General features: G+C 39.3%; 2 protein-coding genes across 4 annotated transcripts; one reads left to right on the plus strand and one right to left on the minus strand.

Moving 5' to 3' along the window:
- Positions 1–4,745: 4,745 nt before the first annotated feature.
- LOC131302575 (protein PLASTID MOVEMENT IMPAIRED 2) lies at positions 4,746–7,547 on the plus strand. 3 transcript variants are annotated; one of them, XM_058329278.1, is made up of 4 exons: positions 4,746–4,970; positions 5,072–5,147; positions 5,242–5,373; positions 5,590–7,547. In XM_058329278.1, exons 3-4 carry the CDS (start codon positions 5,248–5,250, stop codon positions 7,360–7,362), a joined length of 1,899 nt encoding a protein of 632 aa, XP_058185261.1. In that variant the 5' UTR covers positions 4,746–4,970; positions 5,072–5,147; positions 5,242–5,247; the 3' UTR covers positions 7,363–7,547. The 3 variants fall into 3 exon arrangements, with proteins under 3 accessions (XP_058185261.1, XP_058185262.1, XP_058185260.1); XM_058329279.1 differs by having other exon boundaries at positions 5,072–5,130; XM_058329277.1 differs by lacking the exon at positions 5,072–5,147.
- A 1,288-nt stretch (positions 7,548–8,835) lies between these two features.
- On the minus strand, positions 8,836–13,027 carry LOC131302576 (protein PAL OF QUIRKY). The gene is made up of 2 exons (XM_058329280.1): positions 12,239–13,027; positions 8,836–9,879 (listed from the first exon to the last, which is right to left on the minus strand). The coding sequence occupies exons 1-2, from the start codon at positions 12,895–12,897 to the stop codon at positions 9,045–9,047; spliced, it is 1,494 nt and encodes a 497-aa protein (XP_058185263.1). The 5' UTR covers positions 12,898–13,027; the 3' UTR covers positions 8,836–9,044.
- Between the last annotated feature and the right edge of the window lie 4,526 nt (positions 13,028–17,553).

A 17,553-nucleotide genomic window follows, 5' to 3' on the forward strand; every position in this document is an offset into this window, starting at 1 on the left:
ATCAAAAAATTGTGATCCCCAACTTATTGGTACAGCATCCAGTCGGTTTTGTGGGTCCAGGATACGGCTAAATCTAGTTACGTGTACGTGCTTTCAACATGCTTTACCACCAAAGCAAAGCATAAGGCTATGTCTTTTTCTTCACATATTTTCTACTTAACCTTTGTACGTGTAATTTTTTTTTTTTAAGTTTTTCTTCAATCAAGGGTGGCACGTCTCATCTCTCCCTAATTGCCTCCGCCTCTAACCTCTAGTTTATACATATTCGTGTTTGTTTTTCAAATGAAGAATCTTTAACATAAACAAGTTCGTGATTTCTTCTTGCAAATAGTTTCGTAAAAGGAGGCTGCGCTGCATCAAGTTCAAAACTTGAATGGGAGAGGATTCGATCCCTAATTGGAACCGTTGATTTTATGGAGCTCAGAATCATTCGTTTTTTTGTCATGGGCTGTTAGAACTGTGGCTCATATATGAGAGGTATCGAGAAGGTCTATAATAAGAGCTAGTTGTTGTGTCGATTTCTTTATTGTTTTATGTTCGTGAATCATGTGTATGCGCGTTTCGATTCTAACATGGGCCGATAATTGTTGTTGGCCCAAGATAAAGCAGAAACAGGACCGGACTGGCCCATAATGAAGCTGGATGGTTTTTTTTTTTTTTTTTTGCCACAGCGATATACATCAGCGAAGGTTAGTGGGGGAGTTAGAGTTAGCATGGAGAGACCAGAAGCTATCCATAGACCTGGCCCCCTAAAGGGCCTACCGCTGCGGGGTTTGAACCCAAGACCTTCCACAAAATGGAGGCAATGTGTAGAAACTTTACATCCATCTCAAAACCAATTGGCAATGAGTGGAGAGGTCCCAGATGTTATTAAGTGATCACCCATTCCACTCCCAAGCAATGTGGGATTCTATTTCCTTAACATCCCCCCTCACGTGCAGCCGCATTTGAGATCTGTCACATGTGGCCACTTTTTGGGTCCTATCATCGTGCAGCCTTTGTGCTGGTCTGTCATCGTGGGGTGTGGATTGTTAATTTTTAAAATGTGGGGTGGAACGGGCCCCGCTCTGATACCATGTAGAAACTTTATGTCCATCTCAAAACCAATTGGCAATGAGTGGAGAGATCCCAGATGTCATTAAGTGATCACCCATTCCACTCCCAAGCAATGTGGGATTCAATTTCCTTAACATCCCCCCTCACGTGCAGCCGCATTTGAGATCTGTCACGTGTGGCCACTTTTTGGGTCCTATCATCGTGCAGCCTTTGTGCTGGTCTGTCATCGTGGGGTGTGGATTGTTAATTTTTAAAATGTGGGGTAGAACGGGCCCCGCTCTGATACCATGTAGAAACTTTATGTCCATCTCAAAACCAATTGGCAATGAGTGGAGAGGTCCCAGATGTTATTAAGTGATCACCCATTCCACTCCCAAGCAATGTGGGATGAAGCTAAGCAGTGGTTGTCAATGAAGCTGGATAGTTGGGAGAGCCTTTGTGTTGGGGGCCAGGGGAAAATTATCAGGTGTACCGATCACGGGTAATTATTCAATGCACCATACCATTCTTCATCACATATTGTAGTGAGATCTACACACTTTGTCTTAGATTCCGCCACAATGTGTGATAGAGAAGGAACCTGGAGTACTACATGATGGTGCCCCAAATAAGGTGAGTAATTTTTCATCTATCATGGTCACATACAATCACATTGCACTCCAAGGCACATAATCAATACACATTCACGTAGTCCTCTTGAACACCCCGAATACGTCGAGTAGCGAATTGTTCTAAAGTTTTGTTTGAAATTTGACGAGTTCTAAAGATATGTTTTAGAGGTCAGCTTGTCTATTAGGAAAGTCTCAAATAAGATTAGGATTTGGGTTTGCTTTGGTATTTTATTAGTCATTTTTTAATTTTTATTTGATTCATCTTGTATTTTTTAGATTAACTATTCGTTTCGACGAGAGAAGTTTAAAAAGTAAAAAATTATACTCGAATCAAAAAAACAAAAAGCGCACTAAAGACAAAACAAATACCAAACGATTAGTGATTGATCCTCTTGTCAAGATGAGTGATTAATTCCAAAAATTATGACAAAAAAACTAAACAAAAATTACGAAAAGTTAAAAAATACCAGACGAAAAGTTTAGAAAGAACAGCCATGCCTTAATCAACCACATATCAATCTTGAGTAGCTTGAATTTTTAAACACAAAATAGGCTGAACGATTCGAGTTTTTACATCATAATATCCCTTGAGTTTCTCAAAATAAAAAATACTGTAGGGGAGCCGCAAGTTTATTGATAAAACTTTATGAGATTATGTCTATCTCCGGTCCTCCCCACCTATATACTCCATCAATTGGTATTGCATGACCATTATTATAGTCATTGTCATTGTGGTTTTCTTTATGTTTTAAACTAACCAATCTCAAATGAATTTTGGCAATTTAGCTCGACCAAACACGAGCTCGAACTCGAGTTAATTGATTCGTTAATCAGCCTTAAACTTGAGGCGTTATCATGTGGGCTATACGCCAGGACAACTCAATAATTCTATGTCCCGAAGCCGAACGTGTTGTGAGGGGAGATGGGCTCACTCAAAGTTTGTTAATTTAACGGGGCTATAAATTTTCAGCAAGTCTACAATCACACTCAAAATATAGATGCAAATGTGCAAACACGCACATAAATGTATGGTACCACACACACACTTATGAAAGCCCCACACATATTATGTGTATGTTTGTGTAAGAGTGTCGTTTTCTGTGGTTCTAAACTTTTTGATAAATTTTTGTGGGCTCTTCAACTTCTATATATCACTCCCGGGAAAAAATCAAATTCATCAAATATAGATAGATACACCATCGAACGTGATGAAACGTTAGTTAACTTTCTCGATTGGAACGTCTGCTTCTCTCCTAGGCCTAGCTTACCATGACTGATTGGTAGCAAAGCAACGAGCACCTTCAATCTAAAACCTACTAGAGTAACACTGATTTTACTGGTTGCAACCACAAGGTTTTGGATCTAGCAATATAACGCGGCGCAATCAAGTGGTCTTGGCCTGAAACTTAGGTGTTTGCTTTATTATAAGGTTTCAGGTTCAATTCTTCTTTCCAACAACTGGGGCCACCTCACTCACAAGAGTAAGCGTGTGAAAAATAGCTGCGAGAGGGGCTGTATGGATTTGTCCAAAGTTTGCCAAGTTGGCCCAGGATACCCTTTATTACCAATACACACACACACACACACACACACACACACACACACATTACAAACAAAGGTTTCTATTGAAAATGTCTAGACATATATATGACAGCAATCTCTACAACCGTTAGATCACTTCATGTCAAATTTACAGCCATTGAATTTTTTTTTTAAATATAGAGAATATTCTCCTAATAAATCTATCTCTCTCTATCTTCACTTTTTAGACAATGCATCTCTATGCAAAATAATATTGCCTTATATGATCAAAAAGAAAAAAAATATTTTAAAATTGTAACTGACGCTTTGTGAAAATTACAACTATTCCGCAGAGCAATCAAGTAGCACGAGCAATTTATTTAAGTTAAGACTATGATACATTCCGACGTGTCTTGATGCATGTGGCACATCATTCACCGCTGTTGCATGTGACGGGCTGCCAGCACCGTATGTTAGCTCCAAAACATAAGAAAAATGCCAACATTTTTCTAGCCTCTCCCTTTCATACGTGCTGTTGTTATCTTCGCCAATTTTTGTTTGGATCTCTCGTGCGACTCTCATTCTTCCAAGCCTTGAATGTATATGGCCCAGTTTTTTCGATGCTGCCACACTTCTCCTTCGTTACCTCTCTCTTTCTTTCTTTCCCATCGGAGTAGTACTAATATTCTTCTCATGGAATTTTGGTTGTGGCCCACTTTATGCACATGATTAATGTTTTATAATGGTATAGAAGGACGGGAGTTGATATTCACAGTTTCACACTTCCATTTTCTTTTCTTTTTAATTCATACTTCATTTTTTGTCTTTTAGCAACAAAAAAAAATACATACACTATTAATACTATAAAAAATAAAAATAAAAAGAGTGTGGATAACAAAAAAAAAAAATGTGTGAATATCAATTCCCAAGAAGAAATGCTATATAAATTGAAAAATATGTCAACAAATTAAGTAATTCAAATTGAATGGTGAGTCTTGTGACCCCCTGACTAACACTACCCAAACTCTATTTCGGCTTACTTTGGGCAGATTATGTATTTGTAAAACACAGAAGGCTCGCGTCTAGGTGATAGTGGTTTTTGAGTGATGAAATCCCGTAAGTGCTGCTCGACGTTATTGAACGAAACTCTGATCAAAACAAAAGATTGAGTCATGAGCCTGTCACTCGAACGTAAAGAACTCGTAATACCCTCCGATTATAAAAAAAAAAAAGAAGAGACAATCAATTCTGCATCTCGTGATTATGAGGGAATAGCACTTTCGTTATCCAAATATGCACCTCGATTAATTCAGAGGTCTTGAACTTAACGACAGGACAAACCCTTTAATAGTCTCAAAGTTTGAAATGTTTGGCTTCCATGAAATTCAAACGTGCGACCTCATGAAGGGAAAAGATGGTTTTCTCATTTTCATTTGACCAAACCTCTTGGGGTTTGCGTACCTCTACTTAATAGACCATTAATAAGTGCACATGACAACAATACAGAAGCATTATTGCTATATTTAGGGCAGGGTAATGTACCCTTTTCCCATGGTCATAAAATGGCATACATCTTAGGTTATGGACCAAGAAAAGGTATAAAAATCAGTACGGCTGAGGCTGCAGATACTTCCAAGTTCCAACTTCAAATAAGAGCCAATCACCCTCCCATTGTTTTATCTCTCCCATCCATGGGGAGTAGCTTCTTCAACTTGTCTCAGACCCAACGACCAACTCCAGCTCCCAAAAGAACCAATTCCCACTAATCGGCAACAATCTCAGGTATGCATTCAGCATTCTGTATCCCTTCATCCAAAACGAAATCTTGTTGCCTAGTGAAGTTCGCTCAGAAAATGGACTCTTTTCTCATACTAATGTTTTAGGTGCGAGCATGGCGACCAAAGTTTGCGGTTGGTGAGATCGGTTAGGGGTGCCGGAAAAAGTAGTTGGATATGAAATGTGCCGTTGTTAAATGGAAAACCATCATGTTTCTTCTTCTAGTTTTCTCTGAAGCTGGAAAACTGAAGTTGTGTGATCTTTTCTTATTTAACAGGTTGGAATGGACAGAGGAGAGCTTGATAGTGAAAGGAGAATTGATCAAGTTAAATCAACTACTGATTTGTTTGGAGAAAGGACAATTGAAGGCAATTCAAAACTAAAGAAACACCAAACAGGATTCTCGGAGGTATGACTGCGATTTTCTAAAATTCCCCATGAAATTCTGAAACCCATGAGAAGAGTGTCTTCTTTTAATATAAGATGTTTTCTCCAGTTTTTTTAGAAGAATTTTGAATTTCTGTCTAATGTTATTAAACCCGTTTCTATTTACTTTGAGAAGGGGTTTCCTTTTATGTATTTTGGATAAATTTAACTTAAATTTAGTTTTCAATTTCATTTTTAGAGATCCTCTTCAAGAACAAGAGAGCTTCACATGGCAAGGAGGGACATAGGTCGGTTCAATGAGAGCAGAAGCAGCGCGGAGTCCATAAAGGCCAGAGCAGAATCTGAGCTTTTTGTCGCGAAGAATACAGTGAGGGATCTAGCCTCAAGGATTGAAGAAGTCAATTTGAAAACAGAAGGAAACATGGAAAGGGGTAAAGAGGAATGGGCATTGGATATCAGGAAAGTTGCTCAGTCTGCAGAAGTGATGAGAGACTTGGAGTACGTAAAGAAGGAAGTGAGCAAACTCAAACTTGATATGGCTTCTGTTTTAGATGAGAAAAATCGAGCGGAGAAGGAAACCGAAGCCTCAAATTCCAAAATCTCATGGTATTTGACCACTGCTGAAGCGCTTCAGAAAGAGATTGAAAAAGTTAATGAAGAACAAGTGTTGGTAGAATTGGCGCGAATTGAAGCTGTTAAAGAAATCGGAGCCATTGAAGCTCAAAGAAAGGAAGAAGCGGATCGATTCTCATCTGAAATGGAGACAACCAGAAAGAAAATGAATGAAATTATCCAAGAAATCAACAGCTCAAAAGAGACCGAATTGAAACTGGCTGCCACTAATTTTGATGTGACCGTGCTACAGAATGAACTAAAGTTGGCTTATGAAATGGACAGAAGGGTTCAAAGAAGTGAGAGCTTTAGGCAACGTGAGGTCAGTTTTCGGAAAGGAAAGGGATTGGACTCTAAATTGGAGTTACAGTTCGTCACAGAGGAACTTGAGACGGCAAAGATGGAACTGGCGTTGATTAGAGAAGACAGCTTTCAGATCATGGCTTCATTGGATGTCATAAGAGAAGAGCTCAAACACACTTCTCAACAAGTATCGCGGCTGAAGAAAAAGGAAAACAAGACGGATGTTATAGTTCAAAATCTCAATTCGAAGCTCCTCAGAGCAAAAGCCAAGTTAGAAGCTGTATCTGCAGCTGAGGAAAAGGCGAATACAATCGTATCCAACCTATCACTTGCTCTTGAACAACTGAAAATGGAAGCTGAGGCAGCGAAAAAGGAGAGGGGGCTTATTTGTGAAGAAACCACAAACATAAAGGCAGAAGTTGAGAAAACTGAGTTCGAAACTGATTCAGCTGAGGAAAGACTTCAGGCTGCAATGCAAGAGCTTGAAGCTGTCAAGTCATCAGAAGCAACAGCTCTTGAGAAGTTAAAAACCCTAAGTGAAAACACAATGAGAGCTAGAGCTTCGGCTTCCAAGCACAGTTCCACAATAACAATCTCAAAGTTTGAGTACGAGTACTTAACTGGACGTGCGGCTGGAACGGAAGAAATCGCAGATAAAAAGGTTGCAGCAGCTCAAGCATGGACTGAAGCCATTAAGGCAAGTGAGAAAGAGATAATAATGAAAACCAAGATGAATCAGAGGAAAGTGAGAGAGCTAAGAGTACAGGAAGAGCAAGAGGCTTACGAAACAAAGAAGTCACTTGCTGCCAAGAAAGTGGTTGAGGGGGAGGCCAGGAATTGGAGGGAAAGTAGTGCGAAAAACTCTGAACCTGAAAACATGTCTTGGCTTGAGGGAGCGTTGCCTAGAAAATCCATGAGGGAGAACAGCAGTTTGACACCAGTAAGAAGAGTGAAATTCAGAAAATCTGCATCACCTGCATTTCGGCATTTGGCTAAATCAGGTTCTTTCAAGGCTAAGAGGAGAAGAAAGGTGATACCAAATCTAGCAAAGTTGTTTACTAAGAAAGGAATGGAGAGTGATCATTGTGTTCTGTGAAGATTTTGCAGATGTCAAGGCTCAAAAGTTAATGAAGTTTTAATTCCAGTCTATATAATTCAACTTCGATATAGTTTTAGTATCAGGACTTGGAAGCTAACAACTTTGGATTAAACTGTTTCTCTACGTAATTTGTCTTCCATGAATTCCTTCAATAACAAAAGAGAGCATGCCTATTTTGAGTGTGTCTACGCGTTCGTGTGTGTGTGTGTGTGTGTGTGTGAGAGAGAGAGAGAGAGAGAGGACTTTGTGCGCTTTCGGTAAGTAGTTCAAAGTTTATCTCAATGGTGCTGATACGATCTAGTTTGAGGTGTACTAATTTCCTGCATATTCTGTGTTGTGCTTTCTATCACCTGGGAACAGATATGGAAGAACTTGATTACTTCCATTCTCATGAGTTGATGTTTGTACAGATATGGTTTCTGGAAATCAATTATAATTCTTCTTAAATTGTCACTCTCATGACTACGTATGCTTGTTAACCTCCATGTTTTTCTCTTTTCTTCTTTTGACCCAGCATTATACAACATCGATTGTCGATATTTTCCACAATTTAATCTCACTGCTCACGTTATGGGATGTCACTGATCCTATGTTCCTGGGAATGAACTCTTTAATGAATAAGAAACCAGTGAGTACCACTTTGGAGGAAACACAAAGCTATCCACAGGACGATTTAGCGGTTGATTTAGGCAATACAGTGAAAACCAACATCATGGTAGATAGAGTAAGCTGGAAAATAAGCGAAATACGTTCCACAGTGCTGAGAGAGGTAGATTAGAGACAGCCTACTCTGCTGAAGTCCATCTGACACTCCTACCCATCCTCGGGAACAATTAGTGATAACTACCTGAATTTCTGCATGCCCCGGATTATCTGTAGCTGAATCATTCATTCACGTTCATAGTAAGGAACTCATAATTTTAATTGTCCTTCAGAACTACCAAGCCTGCAGCCGCACTAAACTCACATATGCCCAAAAACAAACACTTCACGAAAAGGGGAAGTTTCTTTTTTTTTGATAGGCAGGAAAAGGGGATATAGCTATCTTTACATACATACATATGGAGTTCCCTTCTTATGAGGGATCCCCTACTTAGCTTAAGTGTGGTCCTCATAGCTCCCGATCGAATTTCGATGATTTGAGCCGCTCAATGTGACCAGAACGTGATTTTAAGGGTTCTTGCGAGAAATCGTCAAAAAAAATGGTCGGGAAGGGCTTCATCCAAATAGTTTTTTATTGAACGTTTCAAAAAAAAACTGCTCAAATCAAGCCCTTTCCGGTCAATTTTTTTTGCCGATTTCGCGCGAGTACCCTTAAAATCACGTTCTGATTACATTGAGAGGCTCGGATCATCGAAATTCAATCGGGAAAAAGGAGACATGGGGAGATCCGCACTTAAGGAGCTTATTTAATGTCCTCACATGAAGCTCGGTAAAGAACTGAAACATTTACTGAACAAAACAGCAGTATTGCAATACAACTTTTACTGTATAATCTCAGGCATCCCTTATGACTTCAGTAAACAAATAAATAACACATTCAAAGAAAAAAAAAGAGGATACACAAGTATATTTGTCTCACCCACAACACATACAGATACCAAGAAGGGAAAAGAAAACGAACAGCAGGTAAATAGATATCATCTCCTACAAATCGCTTATTTCGGGATTACAAAACTTCATTGTGGCTGTGAAGTTCCAGTTTGCTGTTTAACATTTTCCCCATGCAGCAGCTTGGAAGCCTCAGATACCACTACTGTTCCCGCATTTGTCATGGTCTGGTACTGTGACAGCAATGCAGCAGGTACAGAAGGTTGAGTTTTGTAAATCTGAGTGTAAGCCAGATCATCCTCATATTCGTTTTCATAATTGGCAGCAGCTATTGAAGCAGCGGTTACACATTGAGATGAATGACTGATCTCAGAAAGATCCATAAGCGGGGGTTGGTTTTGATTTGAAGGTACAGGGAGAAGTTGGGTTGCTCCCACTGGCTTGTAAACTTTTGTGGCAGATTCAGGTAGCACTGGAGCCAACGTAGGAGCCATCATGGTAATAGGAGGATGCATAGGGGGCCTACTCGGAGCAGTTGTGGCATTATCTTGAAAATTGCACTGCATAGGCGTATTATAAGATTGGGTAGGCCTAACAGGCACAAAGTAAACTGGGTATGGAGGATTTGGCTGATAAGGGTTAGGTGTGCTTTGATGCAAAGGTGAATAATACATGGGATAGTAAGCTGACATTGGCAACTGAGAATACTGGGGGGTGTAATGGGCACCTGTTTGAACATATGACATCTGTTGTAGGTGTTGTATCTGATCTGAATGAGACGATACTTGATGAGGCGGTAGCGGAACAGTTTTCATCATATGAATTCCAGATGCCGGATCACTGGAAACATAATCTGTCTCAACAGCATTAAAAGAAACCCCGGATTCCGTTGAAGGAAAATGAACTGTGTCTTGATAAATTGTAGTCTGTGGATGGGAGACAGCACTTAGAGTACTGTTTTCACTGTCAAAGTCATGAATCATATCAGAATCTCAAGGTAACAGTCAGAAAGGAAAATGTTTTTAACTCCATCTTGGGTACCAAAAACAACTATGGCATGAGAAAAAAAAAAAAGAGAGAGAGAGAAAAAAAAAAAAAAAAGAGAGAGAGAGAGAACAGAACAAAACTCTGGGTCTCCAGCCAATTGATGTACGAGGCTTTACTTGGACAAATTTTTTACCATACAAAAAAAGCATGCAAAGCTTCACTTCTCAACACATTTTCTCACCAAGAAACGGGAAGACGATGAAAAGAGAAAACTGAAACCTGAGACTATATGGCGTTAAAACATCAAATTCAAAACCAATTGGCAATGAGTGGAGAGGCCACACAGGCACATATACTAATTTTGGAGATTATAATAGCCAATATGGGACAATCTCTAACACTCTCCCACACGTGCGACTCTTAACCCGCACATGGAGAGGGAAACAAGGATCCATAACATTGGAATCATACTGAAACAAGGTGCACTTATGGAACAAACATCGGGTAATCAATCAAGAGCGTCTTGTCCAAATGCCTCCTAAAGCCTAGCTCTGATACCATGTTAAAGCATCTAACTCAAAACCAATTGGCAATGAGTGTAGAGGCCGCCCAGGCCTATATACTAGCTTTGGAGGTTATGATTAACAAATGTCAAACAAGCTGTAAGCCTGTAACATCTAGCATAATACCGAGCTTTCTCTTCCTTCTAAGGTGGGAAAAAGTGGTTGACGAGAGGAGTCTAACTCCACCTAATCTGAACGAATTGATGTATGTTAACTTGACAGAGATAACAGCAATAGCTAACCTCCCAAATAAGCCTAAGGAATCTTGAATAAAGTCTTCTAAGAATGAGAAATTAGTGTTTCTCGGGTTGTGAGTCTTTGTGCTTAACCTAGCTCTCGGGTTACCACAACTTCTAGGCTTACTTCTTCTTTGATAGAATACTCTGGCCTCATCTTGTTTGCCCCTTGGGATGTGAATATCGCCTCATTGTTTATGTTTTCTTTTGGTTTATATAGCTTAATTACCACAAAAACAGAAAGGGAACCCCAAAACTGAGACTACTTAACAAAACAATATCAAGTCTTGTGCTTTGTGTTCTACTGTTCTGTGTTCCATGAGAATGAAAATCTTAACAAACTAATCCAGATTGTTCAACAAACCTAGAATCAAATAAACATCTTATTCTACAACCAAACCCAAATCCTTACTTTTCCAACATTTTCTCAGTAACCAAAAAATGAAAATTTTCATGCGTGAAGAGTTCCTTAGTAACAGGTGATGTGGTCCACGAGAAGCAGTCAAGGGTATTTTGATAGGTTCCGAAAGGCTCTGGTCATGGGGTCACTCATGGATTGCAGGGGCCATGCAAGGGTCATCATATAGGTCTTCTAGTACATGAATTTGCTGCATTTACCATTAAGTTAGGTTCATTAGCACAGAGGCTTTGTTCAGTGCATGCATCAAACTTATTTTTAGTTCTTTCAATCTAATTGTTGGTAGGTTCAATAACTTCAATGTATGCATTTATATCTAGGTTCATTTAAAAATCTCGTCGGGTATTTGCAATAAGGAATGCAAAAGGTTGTTTTAGCCTATAAATATGGATGTAATCTTTCTTTCCAATATAGAGTTGATTAATCAATTGAGTTTTACAAGGTTGATGCAATTGTGATTGGGGTTTGGGCTGTGGTCCTTTCTTGCAAAAACTGCTTACCCTTCCTTTCTTCTTCTTTGAGCACTTATCTATGTAATATTCTTATTTCTCCATAAAAAAAACCCACCGCGATTCATATTATGGGCGGCAATACTCAAGTGCCCTAAAACCGTCCTAATCAACAGGTCAAGGGTTCGACTCTTTATTCCCGCCTTCATGCTTTGTCTCTCTTCTTCTTCTTTTTGGTAATGAAGAGTGTCTCGATGAACCGAACTAATATCACCAGCCCCTCACACATTCCTCTCCAGTTTCCACCCGTTTGCGTGAGATGAGGTGACCCCAAGTACAAATCGCTCCCGAGGGAAATCGCTTTTCTCTCTTTCTTTACTATTGTATTTGTAATAATTGTACTTATTATAGTGCTACGAAAGATATTGGCGGATTTTCCCATTAGGTGAAACGTTCAGATTAACGTAATTGTCATGAACTTTTTGATAACTCAGGTGTCCGGCTAGCTTACGCACACCTCAATTAATTCTAGGAAGCAATTCCACGGCCCAATTGGGGAGCCCAATTAAAGCCGGAGCTTGCAGTACGGACTTACTGCTAAGGATAAAATGAAAACAAAATACTCCGTAAAACTTTAAATTCAAAGAGCCTAATAACATAACAGTGCACCTTTCAATTGAATCCGGTGATGTAACCTTAACCTTCCTCTCCTGCCCATTCACGCCCCCATCCTCCACCCCGATGGGCGGCAAATTCGACATCGAAATCGAGGACCCCGTGGAACCGAACGACGAGTTCGTCTCCAACACAATCGACTCCGGACCCGAATCCCCGTCCCGCGGCCCCCTCTGCTGCATTATCTTCACGCTCTTCAGCGCGTCGCAGAACCAAGACTCCGCCTTGGAGGAGTCCATCCCGAAACCCGAATCGGAATCGGGTTTGGACGGGAAGAGGAACAATCGGACGCGGGCGGGCTTGGGGGAGCGTTCGATGCGGTCGAGCTCCTCGATCATATTGTGGAGGTCGTCGTCGGTCGCGACGGAGACGAGGGAGTCGAGGTCTTCGTCGGGGAGCTGGTACTTGAGGGAGAAGGGGGTGACGTTGGTGGTGGCGGTGGTGTTGAGGAGGGTTTTGGAGAGGTGGGAGAGGAGGGAGGAGAGGGAGGAGGCGGTGGTGCGGCGGTCGACGGCGACGATGCGGGTGTCGCCGCCGGCGTAGCAGAGGGACTTGTCGTGGGGGCGAGGGAGGATGTGGCCGCCGTAGCTGCACATCAGGCGGAGCTTGGGGTTTGGGAAGGGGGTGGCGGAGGGGGCCGCCGGTGGGTCCATGGCGGTTGAGAGATCTGGGAGAGCGCCGGTTTTAGAGAGAGGCACACGTGGAGCGAGTGAGTGTTTTTATAGAGGACTTTTCCTTTGTTTATTTGAACTAGGGATGGATTTGGCTTTAAAAAGTAACTTATTTTTTGTTTCTGCATTTGTTAATTCGTTAGTTTTGTGTTAAATTTTTATCACTTATTAATTCATTTTGTTGAGAGAAATCGAAAAAGTATAAAATTATGATTGAAACTTATAATTTTCTTAAAAAGAAAAAAATAAGTAAAAGAAAATTATCTTTTTGACTTATTTTTGTCTTTATTCAAAAAATTCTGAGTTTCGATCAAAAAAATTTACTTTTCTAATTCCTCTCGTCGAGACGAATCGTCAAAAACAAACAAATGCAAAAAGAATTCTAATAAAGACAAAAAAATAAGTTCTTTACTTTTCAATCTAAACCTACCCTAATTTTAACCATTAAGTATTTGGGTATTTGCACCGCGACTAAATTCCATTCCTCTTCATTTTTTTTGTCTTCTTCATTTTGTGCGTCTTGTTCATATTTTTTTAATTTTCTTTAAATTTGCATCATTTTTTTTGCATTAACTATACATCTCAACGAGAGAAGTCTAAAAGGTAAAAAAAAATAGCCAAAAGCAAAAAACAAAAAATTGACTAAAAACAAAAAAATTACCAAATAGTTATCTTTTTTGTTTAAAGTGTCGTTTTATATAAACTTTTTTTCAACATCAATTCACATTTTTATACTTTTCTGATTCCTCTCATCGAAACAAATGATTAATTCTAAAAATTATGACGAAAAAGCTCAACAAAAAATGCGAAAAATTAAAAAAATTTCAAAAAAATTTAGAAAAAAAGGTTAAGAAATATGCACCCTAATTTTGGGAACCAATCACAGAGTTTTTGCACCCTAATTTAATCGATTGGCCCAAAAAAATTAATAGCATTGAAGAAGTTTCAAACATGAACCCGTAGGAGAGGGAGCAAAACCCCTATCTCTCAGGGTTGGCCGGCCAACCCCTTGGCATTTGATATAGTACCTGCTCAGGTACTAGAAATTATACCTTCCCCCTCAGGGTTCTAAGTTGGATGATAATTTGTCCTCTGTTTAGTTGACCGTTTAGTTGTTTAACGGAATAATTATGTTCACATCAGTTGTTAATATATTTTTGGAGCAATACTTATATAACCACACATATTCACACACACTCACTTTTTTTGTGGGTCGACACACTGGAAGTGTAGTGTGTGTGAATCCTCATGTGAATGTAAGTGAGTTTATGTAAGTATTTGTGGTTGTAGAATGATTGTTTTTTAGACCAGTTATCAATGTGGCTTAAGGATATCTCTTATTGGGAAACTAGGGTTTGTCCGTGCCTGAAAGCATGGCGCAGTGCATTTTGAACACAACTAAAATGAATTACAAAACTATTGACCATCCCCGCCAACGAAACTAATTTATACGGGAATATTTTTTTTAAAATTAGGTTCAAACAGAGTTCTTTTAGTGCTCGAAGGCGTGGATCGATCAATCAGCATACATGCAAATCAACACTGTAACCGTGAACAAAGTATCAACTTAACCTATTCATGTAACACCAAGGGGTTGTTCAAAATTTCAAAATAGCACACACACAGAGAGAATATGGAGCGTTTGGTTGTTGTTGTTGTTAGTATTATTTATTTATTTAATTGGGGGTGGTGGAAGGGAATCATTGCAAAATCAAACATCGACCCAAAGGTAAACAATCCTGTTACAGATTGGACAATGGTGGAAACTTTGCAATTGAAATAGCCATTTAAACTAAGAAAAAAAATGGAGTCGATTTGGGCTTTGGGAGTGGAGAGCTAGAAGATGTGTGTGTGTGTGAGAGAGAGGAGGAGGAGGAGGAAAGAGTGAGATATGAATTTTGAACGTGTGATTTAATTAGTGGTAATTGTGCAATTACTATTGTTTGATAGAGAGAGAAGGGAGAGCCGCAAAATTTATGGAGCAAATCAATGATTAGGATTTATAGAGAGATAAGATTCAAAAAAAATTCTCCCTTATTATGTAGATTGTTATAGAGTTTATTTGGTTGCTTTGCTATATCTGGCGTAAGAGGAATAGAGTGCTTATTTATGGTAAGGTATGTCTAGTGCAAGAAAGTTTAGAGTTGGTGCATAGCCAGTTGTGTCAAGTGTTTTAAGTTCGGAAAGGGTGAGAATAATCAATTTGGGACCTAATAAGATTGTTTATTGGTTCAACAAAATTCAAGATTTGTTTTAAAAACATGGAAGAAGCAAATCAATTATACGAGTTTATGATAGTGTAAGATTGTTGGGGGTTGAATGATTATAGTCATGGGATCTGACAGATTGCAAATGGCATGCCGAAGAAGCAGGTAGCACATTTTTTGTCGAAGGGGAGAGAAGATGGGTTAGGTTGGCTGGTGTGAGTAGGCCTCAGAGGGTTTGGATTTCACGAAGGAAATGATAGAGATTTTTTTTTTTTTTTTTGAGAAATGTGTGAGAATTAGGCGATGCAAAAAAAGGGAAGAGGGATAACAAGATGTTTTTGCACATCGTGGTAGAAGCACAACTTTGCATGGACTGTTTGCAACCGTTAAGTGGTACACTCTGATTGTGGGTACAACGTAAATGATCCAAACATTGAGGGGGGAATCTATTTTAAAGCCAAACCTAGGGGAGTTTGGTGTAATCACCCCTTCTTTTATGAATTATGTAGGGTTTATTTATTTATTTGTATAGGCCTTAAGTGAGGTTTATAATTTAGGGGTGATTTCGGTTCTCTTCGGGGTGAAATTTTCAAAGACCGATTTGGTTTGGCCCAAATATTTTCAGGACCGATCCCGATCTGAGTTGAGTTTGGTTCGGTTCGGGGTGGGATCAGTCCGGTCAGGGATTTCGGTCCGCCCGAAATATAAAATTTCCATTTAATTTAAAGCATATATATGTAAAATATATAAAATATATTTTTGGTTGGTTCAGTTTGGTCTGGTGAAAATTTCAAAAAACCGAGACCGAACCTATTTCGGTTCGGTTCGGTCCGGTCCGGAAAAATTCCTCCATCACCCCGACCGAAAACCAAACCGATCAATCGGTTTTTTCGGATTTTTTCAGTCGGTCAGATTTTGTAACACCCCTAGTTTATATTATGCTAAATGACGTTCAGTTGCTTTCTTGAAACGCTTTAGCAGTTAAGTAAAAGAGAATAAATTCTCTTTGGCAGTGTTGGACTATGTAAAATACTACTTCTGAACGGATTGTGTTTTTTTATAAGCACTTTACTTTTATAAAAGCTCAAAACTCATGTACAAATTCTAAGGGGTATTCCCCCGAAAAAAACCAAAGCACCTTAGACAAACCTCAACATACTACAAGAGACATTTAAAAAAAAAGAACCAAACAACTCTATACAAAGTACTCCTATACTGAGGGCCTGTTTAATAAAACTGAAAACTGAAAACTGAATGCTGAAAAATTAAGTACTGAAAGCTGAATGCTGAATTTTTTAAGCTGAAAAGCTATTTGGTAAACATATTAAGTACTGAATTAAAAAAAGATAAATTAATTTTAGTTTCGATTCTCTCTTAATTTACTAATGGTCACAATGTACTTATAATAATGGTGGAATGGTGATTGTGGTGGTGGTGTGTTGGTGGTGATGGAGTGGTGGCGGCAATGGTGGTGGTGGTGTTGGAGTGTTGGCGATAGTGGAGTGATGGTGATGTAACGGTGGCAGTGAGTGGTGGTGGTGGTGGAGTGATGGTGTAATGGTGACAGTGAGTGGTGTCGATGGAGTGATAGTTGTGCAATGGTGGTGGCGGCGGCGATAGTGTGGTAATGGTGGTGGTGGTGATGGAGTGATAGGGGAGTGGTGGTGGTGGTGGTGGTGGAGGAGTGGTGGTGATGGTGGAGTGGTGGTGAGAGTGGTGGTGGTGGGAGTGGTTGTGGTGGTGGTGGTATGGTGATTAAATGCAAGTACACGAAAATTCAGTCAGAATTAAGTAGCTCAAAGCTACTTATTTTTTTTTAACTTTTTAGCCTATATTTTAAGTAATACTTAATTTGTTAAACAATGTATAATGTCGTTATCAAAATCAACCTCCTAATCCTCTTATGTGACTTTCTATGTAAATAAGAGTACAAAATCGGCAAATGTCACGATATCATTTGACGATTCAAATATCGTAGTAGTATTTTGTAGGTATTCTTGTATACATAGATTTTGCAAAAAAATCAGGTTTAATTGGATAATCGTATCATTTGAACTAACAATAAAAACAGGAATATGATTTGACCAGGTCTTTATAGATTTCAACCTAATGTTCCACATGCATCACATACCCAATGAGCCCAGCAAAATGAAAAATTTAATCGTAGTGATTACCTAGTCGATGGGTTTAACAAATGAAAATATTCGATCAAATAATGATTTTTTTTAATCAGGCATAAATTATGAGGTTAAGATAGATCCCATAAAGTTGTATACTATCTTCACTAGGTATGGTCCAAGTAGCTGTTCATAGAGCGGGACCTCCAAGATCTATGTAGGGAGAAAGATGCAGATGTGGGTGGACACACAAACTGTCACACCATAATAATTCTCTGTATTGCACCAAGGGGGCAGGGATCTATAAAACTCCA

The sequence above is a fragment of the Rhododendron vialii genome, chromosome 10a, assembly GCF_030253575.1.
Source record: "Rhododendron vialii isolate Sample 1 chromosome 10a, ASM3025357v1".
Lineage (NCBI taxonomy): Eukaryota > Viridiplantae > Streptophyta > Magnoliopsida > Ericales > Ericaceae > Rhododendron > Rhododendron vialii.

Coding starts and splice junctions, on each gene's coding strand:
- LOC131302575 (XM_058329278.1), top strand. CDS start 5,248: ATGGACAGAGGAGAGCTTGATAGTGAAAGGAGAATTGATCAAGTTAAA. Junction 5,374..5,589: donor ACCAAACAGGATTCTCGGAG/GTATGACTGCGA, acceptor TTTCATTTTTAG/AGATCCTCTTCAAGAACAAG.
- LOC131302576 (XM_058329280.1), bottom strand. CDS start 12,897: ATGGACCCACCGGCGGCCCCCTCCGCCACCCCCTTCCCAAACCCCAAG. Junction 9,880..12,238: donor TCACCGGATTCAATTGAAAG/GTGCACTGTTAT, acceptor TGACTTTGACAG/TGAAAACAGTACTCTAAGTG.